Raw genomic sequence first — 27,879 nt, forward strand, 5'->3', positions numbered from 1 at the left:
ATTTACTCCTTACGCCTTCGCCACATGCACTTTTCGCTCCCAATGCAGACCAGACAAAACCAAGACTGCGGATCGGCCAAAATTTATGCGCCGCTAGTTAGAATTTAAAACGTTGCGGTGAGTGTGTGCGTCGTGCAAATAAATCGCCTCTAGCGAATCTCGCACAAAAATAACATTACTTGGTGTACAAAGGAGGTATTGCCAAGATCTGAAAATAGGTTCAGACGACCTACCCGGTTAGAAGAAACACAATGTCGGTCTTGTCAAAATACGGCTGCTTCATTACATGGTCGTTAAACTTGGCTCTGGTTTCCACGTGAAGAATATTGCGCGTAGCTTCATATCCGCGAACATGAACCATATAGGGCTCGTCATCTCGCTGAAATGAACAAGGTTCGTGCATTTATGTAAACAACAGAAATTTCATGGACGCGTTTATCGTTTCGCTCGACGAAATCACTATTCTTTATGAACATATGCTGCTTACATTGATGCGAAACTGTGTCCACATTGTTTTCGTTGTCATTAACTAATAAAGGTTAACGTTATGATTCGCGCTACGTCAGCGGTTGTGTAAAAGCGACCTTCTCGTAGGATCATTTCCTAAAATGTTTCTACATTTCACACCACCCTATGCAACTATATTATTTCAGGAAAGGTACAGGCTTACGAGATGGTTTTCTATCTATTTAACAAAAGAAATAGTTTACGAAAGTGAGATAGTCATGTGTAAGCGACTCGAACGAAATTACGGCGTTGAAGAAAAAAAAATCCATCTTGATTGCGATGGACCACCATTTTGTTTGTGAAGTTCTGGAAACAGAAGGCCCAAGGCGTACAAACATTCATTAGCTGGGGAATCAAACTGATGTCATGGCCAAGATATTGCCACGCCCACTTCTTGTCTTGTTTTGATGTATTCGGGTTTGACCGGCAGGGACGGTTCTCAACGCTTGACGCTGTCCGCGAAGCAGTGTTCGACAAGCTTCGCGAGTGTAGTAGATCGTTTTGTTAGGATTGCGCCCCGCGCGCGAATGTTTCAGCTTTGTCTAGAGATAACGCCGACACCAGCGATATTGCTGGAAAGTTCGATAGCGCCTGTAAAAGCCGACGCGCTTGACCGCTTGTCAGTTGATCGACGGTCGACGCTCTGTTCGCCGCTATCAGTGTACTGCTTTTTAAGTTTCTCGGCCAGAAGTTCGGCCAAATAAACAGCTTCATCTCGGACGTGCTGACTGTTGTCTTCGTCGACGTCACGACCAAGTGACATCTGGTGGAGGTGCTGCTTCTTCCATGAGCCGGACGCCCCCGCGAAGCGCTGACCCAAGCCCAAGCCGTGATGAGGACGACGGCAAAGAAAACCCGGATCGTCGAACAAGCCGCAGGCAGAAGGGACTGCAGCCAGAGCACGGGCTCCTTTCCGAACAAACCATGCAGCCCCAGGTCCCAACACCGACCGCAGCGACGATGACCGACCCCGTGCAGCCTGCGCCGATCCTACTCCGGCAGCCCAAGGAGCCGCCAACCTTCCGCGGGTCGTCATTCGAGAATTTCGAAAGGGTCTCAACATTCTACAACTGGGACACCGGAGACAAGCTGCGCCACGTTTACTTTTACCTTGAAGACGCAGCAAGGAACGGGTTCGAGAATCGGGAGTCCACTCTTCGAACTCGGGACGCCTTTCGCAGCGCTTTCCTGCAGACGTTTGCAAGCGTCGTCAGAAAAGAAAGGGCCGCAGCCTTGCTAGAGGAAATCTTTGGAGAGGAAATGACCACACTGTTCCGCCACGCTGACCCAGCCATGCATGAGGACAAGAAAGTCAGGTTGGTCATGCGAGGGGTAAAGCAAGAGCTCTTCGCTGGGCTGATGCGGAACCCACCCTCGACAGTCCAAGAATTCATCTCAGAGGCGACGACGATTGAGAAGACGCTGGAAATGCGCAACCGGCAGTATAATCGCCGATCGATTCAAGACAGCCCAGCTGTTCATGCCATCGGCTCCGACGACTTGAGTGAAACGATCGGAGCGATCGTGCGGGAAGAACTGTGCAAGCTGTTACCCTTACCACAGCCTGAAGTTGCCTCGATCGCTGACATCGTCCGAGAGGAAATCCAGCAGTCTCTGGGCACCCCCGAGTCAGCGCAGCCGCAGCTGCAAGCAGTGAGCTATGCTGCTGCAGCCCGACGCAACGCCTCCCCTCCTCGCCCACGTCAAGACGCCATGCCGCCCCAGCAGTTCCGCCGCCGCCGCCACCGACGTCATACCGCCCGCCAGCCGGCCAGCTATACACGCCGAGGAAGACCGACTTTTCGCGCGCCCCCGACCTCCGCCCACTCTGCTACCATTGCGGGGAAGCTGGCCACACTTACCGCCGCTGCCAGTACCGACAGATGGGACTGCATGGGTTCGCCATCAACGCACCGCGTCCACAGCGAGGGGAAACACCACGTGACATCGCCGACTACCTCGCGGGAACGCAATGGACGCCCCGACAACCTTCCCGTTCGCTGTCGCCAGGCCGCTACGTCTCCCCTCAACGCCGACCATACGCTGGCCCAACACGCAGCCCGCTGGCCCAACACCCAACACCCAGGTGCGGTTGCTCTGCTACGAAATACCGAAGATCCTCCGCCACCGACGACAACGCCGCAACGAAATCTAAAGAACACGCCGCAACCCGAACGAAGCCATGACGTCGAAACTTCACGGCGCGAAGAAGACCTGACGACGCAACGTCGAAGCAGCGGGACAAACCGACGTAGCCGTGAACCGACGCCGCGACCAAATCGAAGCGGTAGGCGACGAACGAGTGACCTCGACGTTCTCATCGACGGCCACAACTTCACCGCTCTCGTCGATACTGGAGCCGACTATTCTGCCATCAGTGGACCGTTCGCGACGAAGCTGAAGAAAGTGAAGACCGCCTGGGAAGGCCCCGAACTCCAGACAGCTGGAGGTCACCGAGTAACGCCGGCAGGAATCTGCACAGTGAGGGTCTCCATCAACAACCGGATTTATCCCGCAAGCTTCGTAGTCCTTCAGCGTTGCTCGCGAGATGTCGTCCTTGGTATGGACTTCTTAGGCCTTCATGGTGAAGTCATCGACCTCAGATCCAAGTCGATAACACTATCTACAGAAAAAGCATTACCGCGGTACACGCCGCCAGGGAAGCATGCCTTGAATGTGCTGGAAGACTAGGTCACCATTCCCCCTCGCTCCAGCGTCATCATTTCCGTCGGCACTCAGAAAGTAGCAGACCTGGAAGGCGTCGTTGAAGGCGACCAGCACCAGTTGATTAACCGCGAGATTTGCGTCGCAAGAGGAATAGCAGAGTTGCGGGGAGGCAAAGCAACAGTGATGCTCACAAATTTTAGCAACGAGTATAAGCACGTAAACAAAGGCACGACAGTCGCCGACTTCGAAGAAATTGTGGCAGCCACCATCGCCGATTCTTCCGAGCCCACACTGACGAACCAAGATCCTCAACCAGCTTTCGATGTCATTGCTAGCCTTCCGAAGCATAAAAAAGAACAGCCCAAAACCCTGCTCTTGAAATACAGGGACTGCGTTTCATCAAGAATCCACCAGACCCCATTCGCAAAACATCGCATCATAACAGAGGAAAATGCCAGGCCACTCCGGCAGAGCCCGTACAGAGTTCCGACGCGAGAACGCGAGTCCATAAAGAAACAAGTCGACGAAATGCAACGCGACGACATCATCCAGCCGTCGAAGAGTCCATGGGCGTTACCCGTGGTGTTAGTGAAGAAGAAGGACGGAACCGTACGCTTCTGCGTCGATTATGGCCGCCTGAACAAAATCACGAAGAAGGACGTCTACCCTCTCCCACAGATAGACGACTCCCTGGATCGACTCTACAACGCGAGGTACTTTTCGTCGATGGACCTCAAGACCGGCTATTGGCAAATCGAAGTCGACGAGAGAGACCGAGAGAACACTGCCTTTATAACACCAGACGGCCTCTTGGAGTTCAAGGTTATGCCCTTTAGTCTTTGCTCGGCACCTGCGACGTTTCAGGGCGTTATGGACACCGTGCTGGCTGGATTGAAGTGGCAGACTTGCCTTGTGTACTTGGTGTTTGCCTCAAGCTTCGACGAACACCCCCGGCGCCTTGACGCTGTACTACAAGCAATCAAGACCTCTGGCCTCACCTTGAAGCCTGAAAAGTGCCGCTTTGCATATCAGGAGCTACTGTTTTTGGGCCACGTGATCAGCAAGGGTGGTGTTCGTCCAGACCCGCGGAAAACAGCTGCCAGCGCTGCCTGCCCGCTCCCACCGACACGAAAGCTGTGCGCCGTTTTCTCGGCTTGTGCGCCTTCTACAGGCGCTTCGTCAAGGAATTTTCACGAATTGCCGAACCGCTAACTCACCTCACGAAGACTGACGTACCATTCAGGTGGGAAACGGCGTAAATCGAAGCATTCCAAGAACTGAAACGACGCCTTCAGATGCCTCCGATACGATACCAGCGCATTTCGACGAATACGCCGATACGCCGAACAGAAAAGGAGTTCCTAGCGATCATCTGGGCTGAATCCAAGTTTCGCCTCTACCTCTATGGCAGGCCCTTCAACTTTGTGAGCGACCACCACGCATTGTGTTGGCTAGCTAACTTGAAGGACCCTTCAGGTCGCCTCGCACGGTGGAGCCTACGACTTGTAGAATTCGACATTACCGTCGTTTACAAGTCCGAAAGAAAACACTCCGACGCTGACTGCCTGTCTCGCGCCCCCGTCGACCCACCGCCGCAGGACGACAAGGAGGACGACTCCTTCTTGGGAACCAGAAGGGCCGACGACTTCTCCGAACGACAGCGAGCGGATGCGGAACTCAGGGGCCTTGTGGAATACCTCGAGGGCAGGACCACTGTTGTTCGAAAGGTATTCACGCGGCCGACGTCGTTATTCTTGCGCAACGGTGTTCTCCTAAAGAAGATCTTCTCACCGCTTCGAGCCGATTGCCTTCTCGTGGTACCCTCGACATTGCGGCCAGAGGTCCTCCAGGCTCTGCACGACGACCCGACGTCTGGACACCTGGGTGTTTATCGCACGCTAGCAAGAATACAGGAGAAGTACTACTGGCCGCGCCTTTCCGCCCACGTCACTCGTTACGTAAAGACCTGCCGGGACTGTCAGCGACGGAAGACACCGCCCACTAGGCCGACCGGACTTCTGCAGCCTATCGAGCCACCTCGACGGCCGTTCCAGCAAATCGGGATGGACTTACTGCGACCGTTTCCGACGTCCAATACCGGAAACAAATGGATCGTCGTAGCTACCGACTACCTCACCCTCTATGCCGAGACAAGGGCCCTGCCCAGAGGCAGTGCCGCCGAGGTAGCGAAGTTCTTCGTTGAGAACATCGTCCTGCGTCATGGCGCCCCAGAGATCCTCATCACCGACTGAGGTACGGCGTTTACTGCTGACCTAACTCAGGAAATACTGAGATACAGCCAAACAAGCCACCGCCGGACCACAGCGTACCACCCACAGACAAATGGCCTCACCGAGCGGGTAAACAAGACCATCGCCGACATGCTGGCCATGTATGTCGACGTCGAACATAAGACGTAATAATAATAATATTTGCGGTTTAACGTCGGAAAATCACGATATAATTATGAGAGGCGCCGTAGTGGAGGGCTGCGGAAATTTTGACCACCTGGGGTTCTTTAACGTGCACCTAAATCTAAGTACACGGGCCTCAAACATTTTCGCCTCCATCGAAAATGCAGCCGCCGCGGCCGGGATTTGATCCCGCGACCTTCGGGTCAGCAGTCGAGTGCCATAACCACTAGACCACCGTGGCGGGGCCACATAAGACGTGGGATGCTATCCTTCCGTATGTGACCTTCGCATACAACACGGCCGCCCAAGAAACGACGCAGATGACGCCGTACAAGTTGGTCTACGAAAGGAGCCCGGCGACGACACTCGACGCCATGCTGCCCAACGTCCCCGATGAAGAAAATCTCGATGCCGCCGCTTACAACGCACCGAAGAAGCTCGACAGCTCGCCCGCCTGCGCATCAAGACCCAGCAGCACACCGACAGCCGTAGCTACAATCTTCGACGACGCTTCGTGGAATACCAGCCGGCGACCGTGTTTGGGTCTGGACGCCGATACGCCGACGTGGGCTTAGCGCAAAACTCCTTCGGCGATACTTCGGGCCATACAAGGTTCTTCGACGCCTCGGCGCTCTTGACTACGAGGTCATCCCGGACGGCATTACGAGCTCCTAGCGACGCCGCGCACGACCTGAAGTCGTCCATGTCGTGCGCCTTAAGCCGTTTTTTGCGCGTTAGTGAACCTGGGGACTCTATTTTTTTTCTTTGTTATTGTAATTTACTTGTGTATGCACTTGTCTTTTTCTCTTCTATGTTCTTTCACAAGCATCGGGACGATGTTTTTTCAGGGGGGGGGGGGCAATGCCACGCCCACTTCTTGTCTTGTTTTGATGTATTCGGGTTTGACCGGCAGAGACGGTTCTCAACGCTCGACGCTGTCCGCGAAGCAGTGTTCGAGAAGCTTCGCGAGTGTAGTAGATCGTTTTGTTAAGATTGCGCCCCGTACGCGAATGTTCCAGCTTTGTCTAGAGCACGGTGTAAGAAAAATCATTTAGGTGTGGACACTCCGCCCGAAGGCGCGTCCACATAATGTTCGCCTCTTTCCTCCTCTCGGCCCCCATGTCGCAGCGCCTCCCACGCAACCGCGGCCGGCGCATGTACTATAGAAGACGAGCTGCGTGCGTAGCGTCCGTAACGGCGTTGCGCACGTGAGAAGTCAGCGAGCAGAAAGACTGCTCACGCGCTCTAAGCAAGACGCCGCGCTTTTACGTACGCAACGCAACGTAAGAAGTATAATCCTTTTTTTTTTCTAACGCCGTGCAGCCAATTCCGGCGTTCGCCGCACGTCGCATTTTTCGGTCGCGAGCACGGTCGCGAGAAACGCGGTATGCGTTCCTTGCTCTAGTTGCTAGCGTGCACGGTTAAAAAAAATGCAATGAGGTGAAAAAAAAATGAAGAAAAACGCGCGTTCGCCTCGTCGCAATAGGTTTCTTAAGCCCCCATGTCGCAGCGCCCCCCACGAAACTGCGGCCGGCGCATGTATTAAAGGCGAACATTATCTGGACGCGCTCTCCTTCGCGGCGGGCGGAGAGTGTCCACACCTAAATTATTTTTCTTACACCGTGGTCTAGAGATAACGCTGCCACCAGCGATATTGCCGGAAAGTTCGATAGCGCCTGTATAAAAGCCGACGCACTTGACCGCTTGTCAGTTGATCGACGGTCGACGCACTGTTCGCCGCTATCAGTGTATTGCTTTTAAGTTTCTCGGCCACAAGTTCGGCCAAATAAACAGTTTCATCTCGGACGTGCTCACTGTTGTCTTCGTCGACGTCACGACCACGTGACAATATTCGAGCTTGTCGGTCTCTTGGTCTTTCACCGTGGATGCAAGCACACTGCCCACTACAAAATATTTTGGTCGGGAGAGGGGGACACGCCCTGGGTCCGACATGGGGTGCGGGCAGGTAAGTGTGGTCGAGTGTCATTTTTTGCTCAGTATCCTATGGCAGAAAAAAAAAGTCGGGGGTGGGGGGCATGGGCCCGGTGTGCCACCCCTGGCTACACCACTGAATGCCAGGAGAATAATTTCAATTGGTAATGGAATGTAAACATAATGAAAAGACAGAATGCATGCTTTTATGCACATATATGCTGCACCTAATTTTCCGTAATTTAAACGGATAGCTGTGATATATGTACAACAGACAGAGAAATAATTGGCCAGATCCAACGCGTTGTCGGAATCGGTTTCATGCGAAGCAGGCAGCGAGTACTTCTACGCTGCATTATAAGGCTTTGAGCCAAGCGTTACGAGGTGGATCGACGTGTTTTTGTAAGTGTACTAGCTGTGTGCACATCTTGGGCTTACCAGGCACGTTGACACAACTGGCGTTTAAATGGTAACTCATGGTGCGATCAGCCCTCACGTTAAAGTACATACGTCAGTATTATTGAAACTTAAGTCCACTTTATGGTGAAATATTGTGAATATCACACGTAACTTTTGTGAAGGACGCCTGTATCGTAGAAGTACATATGTAGCGTTTATTGCATTCTTGCAAAATTGGATAGCCAGCCCCACAACCGCAACTGACGTTCGACCGACATTATGCCTGCACAGCTGTTTTTCCAAACCAGTTTAGAGGCTTGGCATGGCTTTGTGATAGGATACCTGACTGCCACGCAGAATGCTTGGGTTCGATTCTTGCTGGGATCCTAATTTTTATTCTTTAAATTCGTCGAGTAAACGCTGCCGATGTCAGTTTGTCTTAACGCTCTGGCATTTAAATTACCGATGTCTGTTCTCTTGCCGTTCCTGGGTGGCTGTCAATCACCTGTGGCGCATACCAGTACACCGCGGCCCGTGGTAAACGGTTATGTGCCACATGTGTCTGGAAGAAAGGGTTTGACGACGTACGCGGCAGGATTTTCACGTTATTCATGTCATGACCCGACAGTCATATTTGTCAAATCATGTTACATCCCATTTCAGTTATGGTCTACACCAAGTTAAGGAGGCGATCATGAGAGCTCCGACACGTAGAGGGCCAGATAGATAGATAGATAGATAGATGGATAGATGGGTAGATAGATAGACAGATAGATAGATAACGCTCAAATACCAAACATTATCCAAGGAATGCTTCGCACTTAAAGCAAGCTTTTATTGACTTGAAGTTCAACCAACTTGCTGCACCTCCCTACTAACCTCGTCATGACAACAGCGACGTTGCGACAAGTATGACACAGGTTATGACGAGCCGTCCCAAACCTCACCAGCTGTGCCTAGCTTCGGAAAACAGAGTGATGCAGCCGCGACGACGACGGCGCACACTGGCGAGTGGATTGTATGAGCGGATCAGTGGCGTAGCCAGGGGAGGTGGCACACCGGGCCTGTGCCCTCCCCGAAATTTATTTTCGCTATGGCATACAGAGCCGAAAATAACTTGACCACATCTGCCTGCCTGGCCCGCACTTTAAATCCAGGAGGTGCCCCCCCCCCCCTGAAAAAAAATGTCTGACTACACCTCTAGAGCGGATACATTGCGGCATAGACGGACAGTTTCAGAACGGCATCTACTCCTCGTGCATGTAACGTGTACCATATAATCTAGCAATAAAGTATATTATGTTGCAGGTTAAAGGCTCCCGACTGCCGCGTCAGTTAGTAACGGAACCTTGGCGCATTTCTATGACTTCGCCGTTGCCCTTAACAGGTGCATCGCGATACTTTGCCTTCGTGGGCAAGGTTGATAAGAAAGAACTTGTTTCTTGTACGTCGGTGGTTTGCCAGCATCCAGCGCCAGCCACGTAGTGGTGGTTCACGGAGCCAGATGTACAGCGAAATTATTTCGTCACCATGAATAACTAAAAAGGACATCTGTTGATGAATTTATATCTCCATAACGGTGAACTAACCATGAGAAAGCTTCCCGCTTCTGTCGTCTTCCCACAGCAAGGATGATCGTGCTGCTGCCCCATAGGGTCTGCACGCAAGCTTGGTAGCACATTGGTTTCTATCAACGTCAACTTCGCTACTTGCTCCTGTGATTTGGATGAGATATGTGGCCCACAGTCCACAGCCGCGCAGGGTCATGAATGAAATATCGCTCATACAAGCAGAGGATAATGTCCATGACAGATCCGATAACGCCGCATGTCATAACATACAAGATCAACATCGTTCCGTGAATCGTAGTGTGAACCGTAATTGATGATGTACTGCCTATATGTCGTGAGCGAATCTGGCAAACCTATTTAAAGGGTACCTAAACCACTCCGAGATCAAAGACTAGAGACTGGATTTTTTTCGCCTTTACTACTTGTACGTGGACGTGGTGAAGAAGTTAGAGAAGGACTGAGGGAAGACGAGGAAGGTGAGGGTGTTCTAAATAAAGAACATGGCTGACACCATAGCCTAGCCCAACGTGTATTATTACAAATTGGCGCAGCCACGTATAGTTGCGGTAGACTTCGAGTTTGCAAAGGGGCGTCTTTCGTCAGCTCGTGTGGTACCTGTACACCTTGCAGCAGGTGTCATGGTTTGACGCTGGGTTCCTAGGTCCTGGAGGTAGAGGTTTCGCATTCCCCGCAGAAGGTCTTCAACCGTCTTGGGTCCTCTCACTTGTATTTGCTTCTGGAGGTCCGGACTCAAACCATGGATGATAAGCGGAACCACAGACGTCTCGGGCAAGGATGCGTCAGCCAGCTGGAGCAACCGCCTTTTCTCGTAAAAATAGCTGAGTGCAGATCCAGACGTGTACTTGAATGCGATTGCTTTGTCCCATAGCAACACCTTGTTCTCGCCAAAAGAGCTGAGAAAACTTTCTTTCCACTCTGTCCATGGCTTGTTGCTGTGAGCGTTGACACGCAACTCATGCCAACTCTTCGCTATTCCCGAGAGGAATAATCGCATGTTTTTCACTTTATCCTCGTCACTGTGCCAGTAGTTTTCGTTGCATGCATATTCGTAAAATGTTAGCCAGGACTCGGGACTGCTAGACTCTCCATCAAACATGTCTGGCTTCACGTGTTCGAGACTCGGTCTGCTTATTCGTTCGGTCACGTTTGCAAGCAACGGCATTAAATCATTTTGCTACCTGTTCTGTTCCTGTTGATTTGCAAGAAACTTGTTGAACAGCTCGACGGAGCTGTCAGACGAGGCAACGGTAGCGGGCTTCGCGTAGTTTCCAGCAGTCGCAAACTCCAGCACACCGTCACCGTTTACGTAACCAACCCTCTTGAGAACGCCTTGTTGCACTGCAGTCTGCACCACTCGATAAGGTCCCAAATAATGAGGAGCTAGATGACGTGACAAAAAACTAAATAAAGAGGGTCTCGGCTTCCGCCCGATGACATCAAGAGAAGCTGTTTATTTGTCGCATACAAGTCTATTATACATATCTGTTTTTGTTAATGGAAAGCAAAGGAGCGCGTTAGTTGACAGCGGAGCCAGCGTCACAGTCATAAATGCCAGTATTGTTGAGAGTGAGAAAGTAAAACAGTACACGGATACGATGGAAGGCGAGATGTTCACGATAAATGGACTTGTGTTACCATATCGTGTCTCGGAAACACTGTCGCTGCGCAAGCACTGGTATTGGACGGAGTGCCCTATGAATTACTCCTTTCACGTCCAGCCATCAGTGCCCTTCACCTTAACATCTACTGGACTGGAGAAGTGACTACAGAAGAAAAGCGCCACAGCCTCAACACTTCAACTTTAACTTCACCTTCGAGGAATTTAAGGAAGCCATCGTCAGGTGAAGATGTGAAGACGCTTTACCCGGAATTGATATGCTTGAAAGGATATCCTACGGCAACTACAAAGTTTGAGGTACCATTCAAGCTAGATGATACGACGGTGGTGAGAAAAAGCCCTACAATATGTCAAGGGAGAAAAGAATGTGGCTTCAGAACGAGATCCAAAAGATGTTGGATGCACAGATCATTCGTCCATCCACATCTCCATTCGCGTCGCCATCACCATTGCACCTAAGGAAGATGGAAGTCTTAGACTCTGCGCAGACTATAGACAAATTAATAAGCAGACAGAGCTTTTTCCGTTTCCTATGCCACGTATAGACTCTATCATAGATGAAACGGGTGGATGCAGAGTGTTCTCGCGCATTGACTTATGCAAAGGTTTTTGGCAAGTTCCGCTATCTGAAAAATACAAGAAATATTCTGCATTCATAACGCCCTTTGAAATCTACGAGTATAATCGACTCCCATTTGGATGGAAGAACTCACCCGCTTGGTTCCAGAAGATGATGAGTGACGTTTTGCGACCGTTTCTTGGGAAGTTTTGTAACGTCTACATTGACGATATAATTGTTTATTCCCGCAACGAGGACGAACATTCAAACCATCTTGCTAGAGTACTTCAAGCACTTTGTGATGCCGAGCTCAAGATTAACGAGAAGAAGAGTGAGTTTTTCCAAAGAAAAGTTGTGTTTCTGGGTAGAGTATTTGATGGCCAAACCAAGACAACGAAACAGGAATCCGTAGAACGAATAGCAAAAATGCAGAAGCCGTATGACTTACACTCTTTGCGGGTATTTCTGGGTTTGGCCGGGCATTTTCGGTCGTTCATTAGAGATTATGCGACAAAAAACTAAATGCCTCACAGAAATGACTAAGAAGAATGTTCCATTTCAGTGGACAGCAGAGTGTGATTCCGTTTATCACAGCCTTGTGAGCATCATTTCATCTGATCCAGTTCCCACTCTTCCAGACTTCAAGTTGCCCTTTGAGCTGAACACCGACGCTTCTTATTATGGCACAGGTGCAGTGCTTTACCAAAGAGGTGCCGACTGTCCGCGGGGCCGGCAACAGAGGGTCGTCGGATACTATTCGTACACCTTCTCGAAAGCGCAACTTAACTACACGACTACAGAGAAAGAAGCCTTGGCAGTCCTAATGGCCGTACGCTATTTTAGACCTTACCTGGATGGCAGGAGCTTCACGCTCTTCACGGATCATCAAGCCTTGACTTACATCCTTAACCTCGCAGAGCCTAGAGGAAAGATCGCTAGGTGGGTGGCCGAACTCCAGCCGTTTACATTCGTGGTCCATCACAGGCCTGGGGAGCACCTAAAGGATGCAGATGCACTTTCGAGACTTGCGGTCATTCCTGATCAAGAAAACATCAACGCAAACCTGTTGTGGGAGGGAACTGAAGAACTCCAGTTCCTCAACGGAAAGTTCGCAGTCCCCGAAACAATGGTGCCTCGAATCTTGGAACTTTATCACGACTCCCCGCACTCAGGCGGACACGATGGCTTTTGGAGGACTTATCGCAAGATCCATCAACGTTTCCAGTGGAAACACATGAAAGATGACGTCCAGCGGTATGTTCAGTCCTGTCATCAATGTCAAGTTCACAAAGCCAAGTACCTTCAGAGAACGGACGAGATGGTCTTGCCTCAACACTCCGACATACAGTTTGAAGTTATCCACGTCGATTTTGCAGAGCTCAAGAAAAAGGCTGTTGGAGTAGGAAGAACACAGTATTTCCTAGTGGCAATAGACCAGTGCACAAGAACAGTGGCTGCACGGCCGGGAAGAGAAGACGCGAATAGTGTGATTGCTCTCTTGAGCCGTGAGATGTTTAAGAGTACAAAAGTAGTGATATCAGACAATGGACCAGCGTTTCTAAGCCAGCGTTTGCAAGAGTGGGCGAAGCAACGTGGAGTTACTTTGCGACGCTGCGCGCCGTACCATCCTGCAGGAAATGGCATGGCTGAAAGAATAATACGAGATTTGAAGCAGTTCATTTCAATGTACCCAAGCTTTCAAGGCGGATGGAAATGCTGCTTGGATGCAGCTGTTGCTCATCACAACCGATCGCACACTGCGAGCATCGGCTGTAGCCCGTATTTTGCGGCATTCGGAAAGGCACCTGTGCTTCCTGCTGATCAACAGCTTCGCATTGCTGACCGCCTGCAATTGTGCGAAAAGCGAAAAACTTCGGAAGCATACCAGCGATATCGGGAAGAAATGAAGAGAAACTTCGACCGCCGCCACAACACGCGGATACTTAAGATACAGCTGAACGATCTGATACTCGTCAGAAAGGGCCTTCCCGGAACGAAGCAGGTGTATTTGGGACCTTATCGAGTGGTGCAGACTGCAGTGCAACAAGGCGTTCTCAAGAGGGTTGGTTATGTAAACGGTGACGGTGTGCTGGAGTTTGCGACTGTTGAAAACGTCTTCATGTATCATCCCAGGAGGGATGAGTCTTCAAAGAGGGGGAGTGTACGTGGACGTGGTGAAGAAGTTAGAGAAGGACTGAGGGAAGACGAGGAAGATGAGGGTGTTCTAAATAAAGAACATGGCTGACACCATAGCCCAGCCCAACGTGTATTATTACACTAGTATTCCTTTTTAAGCGATTTCCTCATCATCCTATCTTTTTGCACAACACACGCAGGAAATGTCAGCGCGATGTGTTGAGCCTGCCAGGATTTCGCCCTTTTCGGCTACCCGCTGTTATCGCTGCTTGCGTAGTCAGAAACGCACAAAACGAAGCGAATGAATGAAGAAAGGGAATGTTTGACGGCTCGTTTCTTTGTTTGACGCAACTTTAATTAAAACCAGCAGGTAATAAAGCCAATGATGCTATAGGGGCATTATTTTACTTTTTTAGGCCTATATAAGTAATTGTGATATAGATGTGAACAAAGTAAAGTTGACCTAAAGACAAATTGCCGCCCGCAGGGACCGAACCTTCACCCTATGGATTACGCGCTCGATCCTCTTACCAAATGAGCTACAGCGGCGGTCGTCACCTCGTCTACTTTATCGGATGTACATGAAACCTCTCATGTGCATGAAACCTGAGAGTGTTAGTGAGTACCGCTCGTTGCCCCTGACGGCGAGTGTGGTAAAATAATTCTTTTTGCCGGATGGCGTAACGCAGCACGTGAACCTTTAACAAGTGGACAGCTGACCAATAAGCCCCCGCATACTACCTGAAGGCATCAAGTCTGCCGAACGAGGCGCGGGCTCTGAATGAGTGCAGGGAATTTTTGAGGGCTCGTTCTTTCGGTGCGGTTTCCTTTGGGCCTTCGAAATAAGTCACATAACATATGTGGCAGCACACCACACCTGACAGAAAGCGGAAACAAACATAATAAATGCGCGCATACGGAAATACTAAAAAAAGCGCTAAGAATGTCGGAATATGCGAGCACCGATGTAGGTCACCAGCTAGGCATTCACGATGCACTGAACAGATTGAGGAAACGCCGCGCATATATCAACTTAAACGACTCACTATCATCAATACGAGAAGAACTTAATGACCAACTTGAGAATGATGTACCATGGAGCACATGGGACCAAACAGTACATATACAATGCAATCTGAGCTAAGATAGTGGCCAACTTGGTGCAGAAAAACGTGACCCCACGACCAACGCGGCGCGCAGAAGAGAAAACGTACTTTTTAAAGCACACGGAACAAACAGCAAGTCTCTCTTTGAAGATGCTAGCCCACACAGCGGTCGCGGTTGACCGGACTTACACGTGTCTTAACGCGTGCACGTTCACAGGCAACAAGATAGAGGAGGCTGAGAAAGTAGCCATATCAATGGTAATTACCTCCAACAAACACACTTATACTGAGCGACACATCGGTAGCTATCACAAGTTTCACGCAAGGGCAGATATCACACCAAGCCCTCTATTTTGTTTGCAAGGACTAGCCAAAGTAGACGAACCCAAATACGTAACTTGCTTCCCGCGCACACAGAAAGTGATACCTCAATTCCAACCGAAATGAGCTGGTCCACGAGTTGTCGCGGTAACTGTCTTATCACGCAATCCGAACGGATCTTTTGGTGATGGACATCCCTGACGCTACCAACCTATTAGTCAAAGATACACTAGCAACTATACAGAATACACCCACCACAACTGAGGGGCAAGCGCATCCTCCCCGCACCTCACCCGAGCCAAGACAGAAAACAAGCAGCGGAATAACGAAAACTACAGACTCCTATACACGAAGAATGTTTGCAAACTATAAAAAAATGTCTTTATTGAAACATATGCTCTGGTAATGCCCCAACGTATCAATATATTCTCCTAAGGCCCTCGAGTAGCGGTAGTTAAAAGCGCTGCTCAACTCGAAGGTCGAAAACCAGAAATGGGCTATCCTGCAGGCCAGGGAGGCTATAGGGAGACAAGGTATTCTGGTCTCTACCTGCGTGTTTTGCCCGCGCCAGAAACCAGCCGGATCTTGAAATAAGGTTTATTCACTAACTTACTAATATGCACTTGTAAAATTCCATGCTTAGTGCAGATGGTTGTGAATTGATAGGACGCATAGTTCTCGCGCTATGGATTATCTTAAGTCCTCGTCGCTCAGGACATGGTGTCAGCGCTGTGACCGTGTACGCCGACGTCGTAACCAAAGAACGTGTGCATGTCGGGATGGTGGCGCCACGGAAGGCGCAGGGACGCAGCTAGTTTCAGAGTATGCGGAAATGAATAACATCGTTTATTGCGAGACAATCGCTTCAATGGACGGATTTATACTGTGAGCTTGCCCCTTATGACGGAGCGGTGACACGTGCGCCAGTAGGCTCGACGAAATGAAACAGAAAAAACACTTTTCTTTAAACGTTGGTCCAATGCCTTGTCTAGTTTTAATAAATCGATCATATTATAGAAAAAAAAATAAATTCACAGCACAACTCTCTGCTCCTTCCGGCAGAATGTCCTTGTTTTCCACACTATTTTTCTCCTTCATCTACTTTTCTGCCAGCAATACTCTAACCGTTTCATACTTATTTCTATCGCAGAACGAAGGAAGGAAAACAGAAAAGGAGAAGGCAGGGAGGTTAACCAGAAACACTTCCGGTTGGCTACCCTACACTGGGGTCCCTAAAACTGAAAGCTTCACGTATTGCCTGCTCAAGCACACAGCTGTGAGCATATCTCCACATTGTCAGAGCGTCCTCTGTCGTATCCTTAGCTTCCACGGCGCTTGTAGATTTTTCTTCTTCTGTACTGAATCTTGCTTTACAACTACGCGTTTCAAGGCAACCCAACCTCACTTCAAGCAGTAAAACGCTTTCCCTTGAATTAGCATAAAATGCCCTTTCGGTAGTTACTCAGAGCCGGTTTGTTTCCATCGCTGCCATTCAATAAATCCTCTCCGCCTCTGACTTTTCACTAAACACTCTTTGTTGTCATATCGCTTACACTGCCAGCCGCATACTTGCAGGTGAGTCTCCTAGTTCCTGTTCTCCACTGTTTGTGAACGTCCCCCCGCCACGGTGCTCTAGTGGGCATGGCGCTCGACTGCTGATCCAAAGGTCGCGGGATCGAATACCGGCCGCGACGGCTGCATTTTCGATGGAGGCGAAAATGATTGAGGCCCGTGTGCTTAGATTTAGGCGCACGTTAAAGAACACCATGTGGTTGAAATTTCCAAAGCCCTCCACTATGGCGTCCCGCATTATCATATCGTGGTTTTGCGACGTTAAAACCCAGATAATAATATTATTTATGTTTGTAAACGCCGTTCGTATTCAAGTACCTGAACACCTTTACCGCCCCTCTATTTTCTTTCATATTCCCTAGCCTCTCTTCGAATCTCCTTTTGCTCTGAGCTTGCCTTACATCAAAACGTGTCTACCCCATCGCCCTTTACAGCCTCATTTGTCGGCTTCCCGTAAGCGCCCAACGCGAGGCATCCCAGAGTCCTTTAATTCACATTTGGTTCAACAGATATGAGAAGCTCCTCCTGGGGGTAATGTTGCTGTCTCCTATACCAAACCCAAAGTCACGAAATGACAGTTGCAATACACCCCATGCCATTATGTGCGTAATCATTGGTGATGTAGAACGTTCGTTTCTTTAGCAGAATGCAGCGCTAACATTAGGTTTGTTTATCTTAAGCGGTTCACTGCTTACGAGTAGCAGAGCGAGCATAGACAATGGCGATGTAATGATTTACTAGAGATAATTAGGCCTATCGCTAACGTTTTCATTCGACCCTAAATCTATTCCATTGTGAATACAATCTGTACTTGTATGTTCCATGCAGACTATCAACAAGACTTCCAACGCTTGCAATATTTCCGCGCTGCATTTATTTCTCGCTACAGTTTTGCACAGTTGTGATAAAAATGTTGCTTATGACTTTCAAAATATAATTCTAGTCTTCCATTTGGCTCGTAGAAGATATTTGGAAGTCTTGTACAAGTTGACGACTGTCTTATTTTTGCAGTCACACCACATCATTTCTTTGTCCACACATAGATTCTACGTTTGCATGAAGTGCAAAGGAAAACCAACTTTACTTGGTACCTCCTTGCTTATCCGGGGAAGAACAATTAAGATTTGAAAACATTCTGAATTAATTCAGAATGTTTCCTGACAAGAAAAGTAAGCGAATACTGGGTGATTACCGAGCGAACGAAACAGGTGCTTATTTTAACCGTATGTATGGTGGGTGGCAAAATACTGCTTCAAATTTATAATTTACTGACTAGGCTGTGATTAGCGACTCGTAATGCTATAGGATTAGCCCGAGTGGTGCTTGGTGAAGCGACATTACCCCCTCTTCACGAAACTTTTTTACATTTTATTTGTAAGCATGCAGACGTACAGCGATCACTACGTAGGATAACTTTGCATGGAATAAATTGCTTATAGTTACTTCATATACGGTGTTTTTTTCTGCGGTTAAGTAAAAGCAATCACATCACAAGTTTTATATGCGGATGCCGTTAATAAAATTGGCCGAACAAACTGGTCAGAATAATTGTTTACCGTTTTTGTCACTGTGATGCCGGTGATTTGCAGTTGAACCCTTGGCTGCACAAAGCTTCGATAACGCAGATTGGCCTATTTGAAGAAGGAAAGAAAGATCGGTAGACATTTACCCACCAAATATTGGCATGCGCTGAACAAGCAATACTAATTTGTAACCGTTATACGTAGTGCCAGTGCAAAGAGGTCGTACACATTAAATCACGTTTCTAAAGTGAAGGGCAAAAAATGAAACAGTGTATGAATTATTTAAACCAAGTGATGGGTAAATAGCCTTACGAAGTATTTGAGATTCTGGTTCTGTATGTAGTGCGACGCAGAACAACATGGATCAGGGAACTGAAGAAACACACCGCTTTGATATGCGGATAAAGAAAGATACTAACAAAACTGTAACTACACCGTCCCCAGCTTATCGAACCTGGGGGGCGATCGGAGATCTGTTCGCTCCGCTTGTTCATTCTCCTGGGGAAGAACAGGTGCGCTGATTGGCTGAAGCGGGAAATGCCACTCAAGGCCGGGGGTGTCGCCATTTCTTTTTTTTTGTTTGATGTTTTCTTTTTTGGTGATATCATACCGCGTCATAACGAGTGGGGTGATCGGAGATCTCTGTTCTGCGCCCCATTCTGGCGGCGCACGCGATTGGCCGAAGCCGGAAAAAACCACGTCTCTGAGGGGTGTAGTCATTTTTATTTTTGCTTGATCTCTTATTTTTTGATGACGTCATACCGCGTCATAACGAGCATGTCGTCTGCTACAAACGAACGGAGCGCGAGACCGTTCGCACGCGTTCTCTCGAGCGAACAAATGGATTCGCATGGCATGATGCAGCGGTTGCGGCTGCCGCTAGAGCTGATTTTGAGAAAATGGCGCTTGCGAAATGTGCTTCTCTCGCGGTTGGAGGTGCGAGATGCGTTTGAAGACATGAGCGAGTGCGGCGTCACTTTCGGTTCTCCAAACGAACAGTGCGAACGAAATGAACGGACCTGCCACTGGGCTGTGGTCTTACGCGCAGGGACTTCTTAGTTCAAAAGCGCTACCAGCTACTGTCACGTGTCCTCCCGGTCCTCACTCGTGAACGACGGCCCCAGCGGGGCACGACGGCGTTGCGATCTGTGGGCGCTCTTTCATAAAAGCCAGCAGAAGCTCCCTTTGACGCTCCGACACCCGGGAGCCAAGCCAGACATTCCGGTGGGACGACATTTTGAAAAACTGCGCCAACCGCTACTTTTCTTCTTTTGTTCTCGTGCGCGACTTCACATAGCGAGCAGGTTAGAAAAATTAGCACCAATAAATATCAGCACTGAAACCAATTGCTGTTTCAGAAACTGTTTGAGGTTGACAATAAAAACAATAACTTTTCGTATAACAACTGTATATATTAGAAGGCGAGAAACACTTTGTTTTGAAATATACGGTCCCCTTGCCGAGAAGAAACGATGCGCGTCTACTTCCAGAAAGCTCGCCGCTCACCGCTTCACGATTGGCTGTCCTCTTCCTCTCGGCGGAACACCACCAGAACGAACAGAGATCTCCGATCCCCCCCCCCTGAAGCTTGTCTGTTGGCAATGAAGGTAACTGTATCATCATAATCATCGTCAGTCTATCATCACTCCGCATTTTATGCGTTAAATGCTGCTAGGCTAATACTATACTGCATTTCTGTATACCTGGCGCTTATAAGTATTCCTATTTTCCAAGCACGGTCTCAGGTTGGAACGTAGTAACTCAGACATCCTCTTAGTATTCATTCCTCCTTCCTCTTCGTCTCTCGTTCCACACGAAAATAGCATTTCGTTATTTTATGCCGAAGCATAACGCTATTTTGCTCTAAACAGTGAAATTTTGTTTTTTGTTGTTTCGTATTCATGTGTTGTAATTCTACTCGCTACAGTAATCACGGAACATAGTCTATAATTGATATTTAGTTTTTTTCTGTTTAGTGTATATGTGATTCTCATTATGTGCGAAGCAGTTTTCTATGTCGCTTTTATATTAATATGCCTGTTGCTCATACAAAGCTCAGTTTTATGTCAGTTTCTGTATGAATCATGTGATATTGCAACTGCCCACCGGCTTCAACCTATGGGTGTGCAGTTTGTAATACATAAAGAAATAAATTTATATGCATCACCAAAGTGTCGTAATTGTTTCTTTGTAAGTGGAGCAAACAATGGGCCCGAGCACAGTTCCTTGCGCTGCACATGCGCGGCCTCAGCGATAACTATACACCACTTAATAAAACATATTATGAATGTGCATCTATGTCAGTTAGCCACTAAGTAACATTCTTTATCATTTTTCGCCCTCTTATTTAGATCGAATACACGCTCATCGCTCTGGCTCTGCCTGCCAAGGTAAACTTCTGAACAGTGTAAGAGGATTTTACACAGATTTCCTTTTGTGCATTTTTCGCAGCTGCTGTGACGTTGATTGGCGCACGTATTCTTTGCTCTCACTATGCGACACAGTATTATATAGCTACAGGCAACCTTTCCCTTTACACCACAGGTACAGCTTCACTGGCACCTTTAACTAACGAGAGAGATATTCGTTCGCGGGAATGGGGATGTTTTTTATGTTTGTTTCTTTCTAGGGAGTGTTTCTTCGTATGAAAATTTTTGGGTAGTCGATATTTTGGAGTACGGCAAAAACCGCTTTTCTTTGTTTCTTAAAATTCCAGAGTTGAATGTGTTTCGGTTATTTTATCATTTGATTGACTACCGACGCTTCCTGGCTTGCAGGATGACTTTATTTAAGGTGTATGTAACGGCTTAATACGTGGATTTTAAGTAGACTCAGAAATGTAGCGAGCATGCTTTTCGGCTCATCCTTAAATGAAGTAATCGAACGGGTTCATCTTTTTCGTGTTTACAAGTGAGCGGAATGTTGGTTCCTATGGTGTTTAGGCGCATGACTAGTTTGATGACTTTCGATACGTTTGTAAGCGCGAAACAGTCATCCGCATGCCCGAAGGAGACTTTAGGTCTCATGTTAAAAGGGCTCAGGGCTTACTCTTCGACATTTTTCCTTCTGAATGTGGCTATGATACCTGATATTGGTGCTTCGTTTTTGTACTTTTGCGTTCGTCCTCAATTATTTTATGAACACGGGACAAATGTCCCCACAGGCGTGCACAAGGTTCTCCCTTAGGGGGCGAAGTACTACCGCAGCGCCCCTCCCCCCCCCACCTCGCCATTCCCTCTCGTTGGTCAAGGCCGAAAGGAAGCACGCTTTATATTGTATGCAGGAATAAAAGTGATGACCTTCTTCTCACAACGCCCTGGCTTTGGTCGGCGATTTTCAGGGAGTAAGGTTTGGAGGTGTATAGATAGTTCTGGAAATCGAACGTGCCTGGTCCTCGGCAACCATTACCGTGAAACCTGCATGGCCATAACCCTTCCCATTAAACAATGACGGGGCAGGCGCGACTGAGCAGAGGTATAGTACAGAGAAGACTTAGCGTCCTTTCATATAATACAGAATGCGCCCGCTCTTCCCCGACCCACCTGCGTCTATGTATGTCCCCGATTGTATGTCCCCATACGCCTACGTATGTCCCCGTAATTAAATTCGGTATGCCTAACTTCTATGTGGCTCAGACTATGCCTTGGGAACTCGACTCTTTCGACCAGGCCCTAACACAACATTGCCTTTCGGTTGGCAACACCGGCGCACCAATATCGCCAGAGGACAAATCTTGAAGCCGGACTGCAGCATTTTTCGAATAACAGAGGAATTGCAATTTCTTTACTTGTGTGTTATTTCACATCTAGTGGACGAAGACAAATACTTTTGTTAGGCTTCGTAAATACTCCGGCAGCCCAAACGATGGTTAAATCAGCACGTATCGTAAAGTTGCTGGGAAACTGACTTGGGGCACGTGTTCCTATGTACTATGACAGAATGTAGCTTCTGCTTCAAATGCGCTGACGTGAAGGTAAAGCACCTTTCCATGGCAAATGTTACGAGAAAAACTTCCATGTCAATTCTGTGTTTTGTGTGTGTGTGTGTGTGTGTGTGTGTGTGTGTGTGTGTGTGTGTGTGTGTGTGTGTGTGTGTGTGTGTGTGTGTGTGTTTGCACCTGCGTGAGTCACCTCTCATCATATGTTGCCTAACGACTGCCTTATGCATCATATGAGTGACTTCTGGAAACCGGCGTAAGTTTATAGTGTCACAGAAAGAAATCTATCAGACTGTTTCACTGATGAGAGATAGGATGAAACCACGCTCAACCTTGACAGTCGAATTTTAGAATTTCTGGACGAAGACATGGATACATCTTGTGCAGAAATTACCATTGAGCAGTGGAGAAACGGGGGCTTAAAATACTCCGAAATACACTGTGTTTCTCATCTCAACTACTGCGACCAGCTGTACTGATGTATGCCGCAAAATCTACATAGGAAATGGCGTGGAGAAAGTCTTACAACGTCAAATGATTCACAAACCGCGCTGATATAGAATGCGGAATAGTGCGGTGTATACCGGCCGAAGGTGAAGAGAGCGATATGTCATCTCTTTCGAGATACCGAGCACATAAGATTATTCAATCGATACCACATGAAGAAACAATACTTGAAAAATAAACCAGTTTTCGGGAGCTTCAGGAGGTGATGGCGTTGCGACTCAGATAAACGATATTTGCGTGAAGGCGACTTGCACATTCAGAAGAACAGCATAGGCACAAAGATTGGGCTTAGTCGTGTTTCCTCTGACAGGTGAACTGATACGCCTTAGGCGTGAATAGTTTTTTATGTCTTAATTTTCCAGCCTTAGAAATGTTGCTTTCTGCGCGACGTCAAGGCCTCCGAACGTTGCGTTCAAGCAGGAATGACATGCACAGCAGTTTTCTGAGCGGGAAACATATACAATATGTGGCACTGCATCGCTCACTACAGCTGGCACATCCTCCACCAAACTGATGGATATTTGTGCACTCATTTTGCTACGCAACTTCCTTTGGCCGGTGGAAAACGCTCGTGCGCAGTTCTGGAGAACTGGGAAGCAAGAAAAGATAGGTGCGCGTTGGCCCTTGGCTGTGTAGAAATCCGACAATAATACGGGAAAAGTACGCCTGATGAACGAAAGAATGTCACCTGTGGAGTGGATAGGCGGTGCACGGTCAAATATAACATCAGGGTATTTTTGATGTTCTGGACATCGTCGCCAACCATGTCTACATTTGCTACAATAAGCTGCAAGCGCAAAGCTCCAATATTTCTGTTCTTTCCTAGCTGAAATAGAGCAGTCTCACAACATTATCTGCGCATGCCAGAGTTCCTGGAGATGTTGCTGCTGCCATTATAGTTGTGCTATTTTGAGCGCAGCTGGTGCAGCTGCTTGCTACGTCTTGCGGGAATGCCACGCGAGTGTTCGATGCATCGGGCGCAGTGGAAAAGTCTACGGATGTCAAATCATCATAACTATCATCATCATTATCAGCCTGAGTAAGCTCACTGCTAGATAATGTCACTGCCATGTTTGGCCACATAATCCGACCCTGTACCTGCCGTGGCTAGGTTATCTCCGGAAACCCCACAGTTTCGACAAACTACGTTATTCGCGGAAACTGCAGCGACGTTATGCCCGGGCCTTATTTTGATGTGGGCGAAATACTCAAAGGGTAAATTTGGGTGATCGGTGATGAATCCCGGTGCACTAAATGAAGCTGGTTCTTCCCATTACATTGTGCCTCAGAATGAAAACGCTTGTTTTAGAAATAAACCATGCTAATTAAATACCGATTCACAGCATCCACTTTCTGGCATGCTGGTAAGCAAATAATGAGCGTACGTACGCTGTTCGTATTGTAATAGAGTATCTGCAGAAAAAATATTTGATGCATCTGCTAATCGTGCACCTTGAGGCTTGCATGGATAGAATACTTTGCATATCTAGCAGACTTTCCAACTTCCCTAGATATAATGAAAATGCGATTTCTGTCTGGATACCAACACACACTCTTGAACGTTCTTCCAGTTCTCTTCAACTCTATACTTGGTATTTTTGTAGTGATAATGAATAAATGTCACTGAATTTCCCTTTCATAAGCAGTGAGAAGTAATCCGGAAAATTCGCTGCGCAATTCTTAGCCGGTCTGCAAACAACGGGTAGTTAGTCATATCTATGTTATACTTTACGCGTTTTTTTCAAATGCTCGCCCCGCCACGGTGGTCTAGTGGTTGTGGCGCTCGACTGCTGACCCGAAGGCCGCGGGATTGAATCCCGGACGTGGCGGGTCATTTTAGATGGAGGCGAAAACGTTTGAGGCCCGTGTACTTAGATTTAGGCGCACGTTAAAGAACCCCAGGTGATCGAAATTTCCGGAGCCCTCCAATGGGTAGCTAGCGCTGCCCAGGTGGCGCACCTAAAGTTTGCACAATGCGCCGCCCTGCCCAGCTAGCTGAGAAACATTTAGTAGTACAGAGCCGCCGCGAAGCATACGACGGCACGCTTCAACGCGCCCTCACGCACCTCGCGGTACGTTCAATTGAATGCTGAACGTCATTCGACACTACCACGGCTTTTGCTCGATGTGAGTCGTTTTTTAGGTACTTTGGAACGCGCAAGACTAGCGAAGATCGGGACACTTCGCTGCACTGTGCCGCACCGGGCGAGCAGCGATGCCAACGATTACTCTCCGCTGCGGTTTCAGCGATGTGATGTGCGCGGACGGGCACCTTCGCAAGAGTGTGCTGTCGAAAGGACGGAAGCTGTCCAATGCGAAGCATGTCTATGACGTGGAAGAAGCTGTTTTTCGCAGAGACAACGATTGTGACCTTCCGGCGAAGTGTCAAGCACCGTACGACGTAAACTTACACGTAAGTGTGTTCAAATTGCGCTCGACGCTGTATGCCCGAAGCTCGACGCTGTATGCAGTGTGGTCGCTGTGCGCCCGCTTTGGAATAAAATTAGTGCCTCAGGCAACACTGAGAACATTCGGCCGAGTAAGTGACAGCTGTTTTGAAAGAGCATATCACATTTAAGTAATCGGTAGTTGCATCTCTCGTACTATATTACAGAAGCTGTATCGCTACACGATTTCCTTTACGGAATTTTCAACCGGCGGCTTGCATGTGCCCACTAAATGCTCATATCGCAGTCTTAAAAAAAGAAAGTTTTTTTGAAGTTGACGGTGAATCGTGAAATAAATGTAAAAAGGCCGGTGTAAAGTGGAGATCAGTGATGTTAGCGGAAATACAAACATATCGCAGGGGTCGTGCTTTAATCCATAGGCTGCAGACCGTTTGCAAACTTGCGATCGGCCGTCGTCTAAGCCTGATATTTCAAAACAAAGAAAGAAATGCCTCTGAGGAACCTAGTGGCAATTTACTTCGTGGTAGTTCCGCGTATGACATGCAGTGTATGATCACTAATGGAACATGCGTAGACAACACGGCTTTTCTAGAGGTCATGGTTTTGTAACCGGCGTAGTATAATACCGTTTTACTCAAATGTAACGCGAGTTTTTTTCTAGATATTTGCAACCTAATGTCGACCCTTGCGTTACAATCGGATACCGAAATCCTACTTTTCTTCCTGGACCTAATGAAAAGTCACCCCCGGTGTTACAATCGTGATCATGTTACAATCGAGTAAGTACAATATGTGTAATGTACGGCGCGATGAGTACACAACCTGAGCTGTCACGTGCTTTCTTTAATTTTTGCAAGGCCAGTTTCAAAATCAATGATTTGTGATGTTTTCCATCGCGCCAACCCATGTGCACCGGTGGATATTTAAGCGAGGCCGAAGAGAGTCACCTGTGCTATGGACTATTTTTTTCAGTTTACTAAAGACATTTTTGATTGTCGCATTTGTGAATGCAACAATAGTGCCGGTTTCGACGCTTCTTTTTCCTCGTTTGAGGATCGCGCATGGCGGCATGGTTCACGTTAGTAGCCACTTGTATTTGTTTGTATGCCCAAGTGTTTCCGGCCGTGCCCGACAGGGCGGCGCACCCTGTCCGCGGAAACTCCAGCGCTGGTTCCCCATACGGCGTTCCTCATGATCATATCGTGGCTTTGGAACGCTAAACCCCATATATTATTATTATTTTTCAAATGATCAAAGCTGATGTAACGTGCGAGGTGAACTTGAATAATAAGTGCACCTTTTTTCCTCATCCAACGGTAATATTGTGATATATGATCTTTCTTTTTATTTTGCTTTGGTTACATACTTAACGTCTTTCCCCATTATTGTCCAAATAAAAGGCAAACTTTCTAAATTGACACTTTGTGCTCAGCAGGTGTACAAACTTCCGAAAGAGCTGCATAAGTTGTACAGCCGTCAGCAAGACAAATTGAGTTAACTCTCGAAAAAGTTCGAACTTGTGACAACATGATACGTACCGAAGCCGTCAAGATGGCCACGTATATCGTAATTTTCTTTTCAATGAATTTCAACGCCTTGCATATGAAGAAGTCAACGACGACGTGGACTTCAGGCGTGATTAGCAAAGGCAAACGGGGTGCTGGAAATGGATTGTACAGATTGTCAAACTTTAATTACGGTAAAATATCCACTGGAAGCATATGTGTGCAATATGTCCTTTAAAGATGTTCTTGCGCAAATAGATGTACATAAAGAGAAGCAATGCATTAGCTTAAAGAATACATGCGATCGTGGTCGTCAGGCGTAGAATATCGCATGACACTTCATTTCATCGAATGGTTCGACAAACACCACCACGCAGGCATGACTTCAATATGAAATGTTCACGCATCTATCTGTTGTGTATGTTAAGCGATACTATACCCGGCCAAATATTATCTGTCTGTCAAATTTTACAGCGGGCGAAATTTAATCTTTAGCTGCCAAGTTCTGGAGGGAACAGTTGAAGACGGTGTATACAATTTCGTGAAATGTTTTTATCAGCACTTCAAATTTACTTTACTCATTGCCACTATACCCTACAAGCCGTCGTAGCAAAGCTTGGCGCATAATTTGTGCCTCTACAAAGCTCCAGGGCACGAGTGTAATTTCCGGTCATGGCGGCCGCGTTTTGCCGAGGGAGAAATCAAATAAAACCTGGCTAAAGAACCCGAGGTTCTCAAAATTAAGTAGGTGTCCTCCAGCGTGACCTGCCTCCTAATTATATTGTGTTGGGAGCATAAAACTTCGAAACTTAATACATATCTAAAACCTACTGTCTATATTTTCGTAACCGTAAGTATTGAGGACGGTGCCTGAATACAGCCAGAAAAAACGCATGTATGCAAAATTCGAAAAGAATATTGATGAAGCAACGTGAAAAGTGTTCGTGTATACTTCTGAACAATTTCGAAGATATTTATTTTTCCAATCAACGTGTTTTTAAGCAAACTAGAATTATATAAATTTACACAAAATATTATTGCACGCCTATATGTCAATAAATTCCAAAAACATCAGTAGATACGCAAATATGTCGACGGAAAAATATCAGCAAAAACTCTGCTTACTGGATGATGTCATTAGCAAAAGTTGCACGTGAGCCTACATTGAGCACATTA

General features: G+C 47.8%; 1 protein-coding gene and 1 long non-coding RNA gene across 2 annotated transcripts in view; one reads left to right on the plus strand and one right to left on the minus strand.

Moving 5' to 3' along the window:
• The window catches only part of LOC119382004 (uncharacterized), a 118,069-nt gene that overhangs the window by 24,911 nt on the left and 65,279 nt on the right, over positions 1 to 27,879 (plus strand). The window contains exon 4 of the mRNA XM_037649747.2: positions 12,327 to 12,942. Coding sequence (XP_037505675.1) covers positions 12,327 to 12,942 — 616 coding nt within the window. The remainder of the gene's footprint in view (positions 1 to 12,326; positions 12,943 to 27,879) is intronic.
• LOC119383836 (uncharacterized) lies at positions 211 to 26,892 on the minus strand. Its single transcript, XR_005181762.2, has 3 exons — positions 26,737 to 26,892; positions 18,380 to 18,454; positions 211 to 379 (listed from the first exon to the last, which is right to left on the minus strand). It is a non-coding gene; the product is annotated as an uncharacterized LOC119383836 (long non-coding RNA).

Source organism: Rhipicephalus sanguineus, chromosome 2 (assembly GCF_013339695.2).
Source record: "Rhipicephalus sanguineus isolate Rsan-2018 chromosome 2, BIME_Rsan_1.4, whole genome shotgun sequence".
Lineage (NCBI taxonomy): Eukaryota > Metazoa > Arthropoda > Arachnida > Ixodida > Ixodidae > Rhipicephalus > Rhipicephalus sanguineus.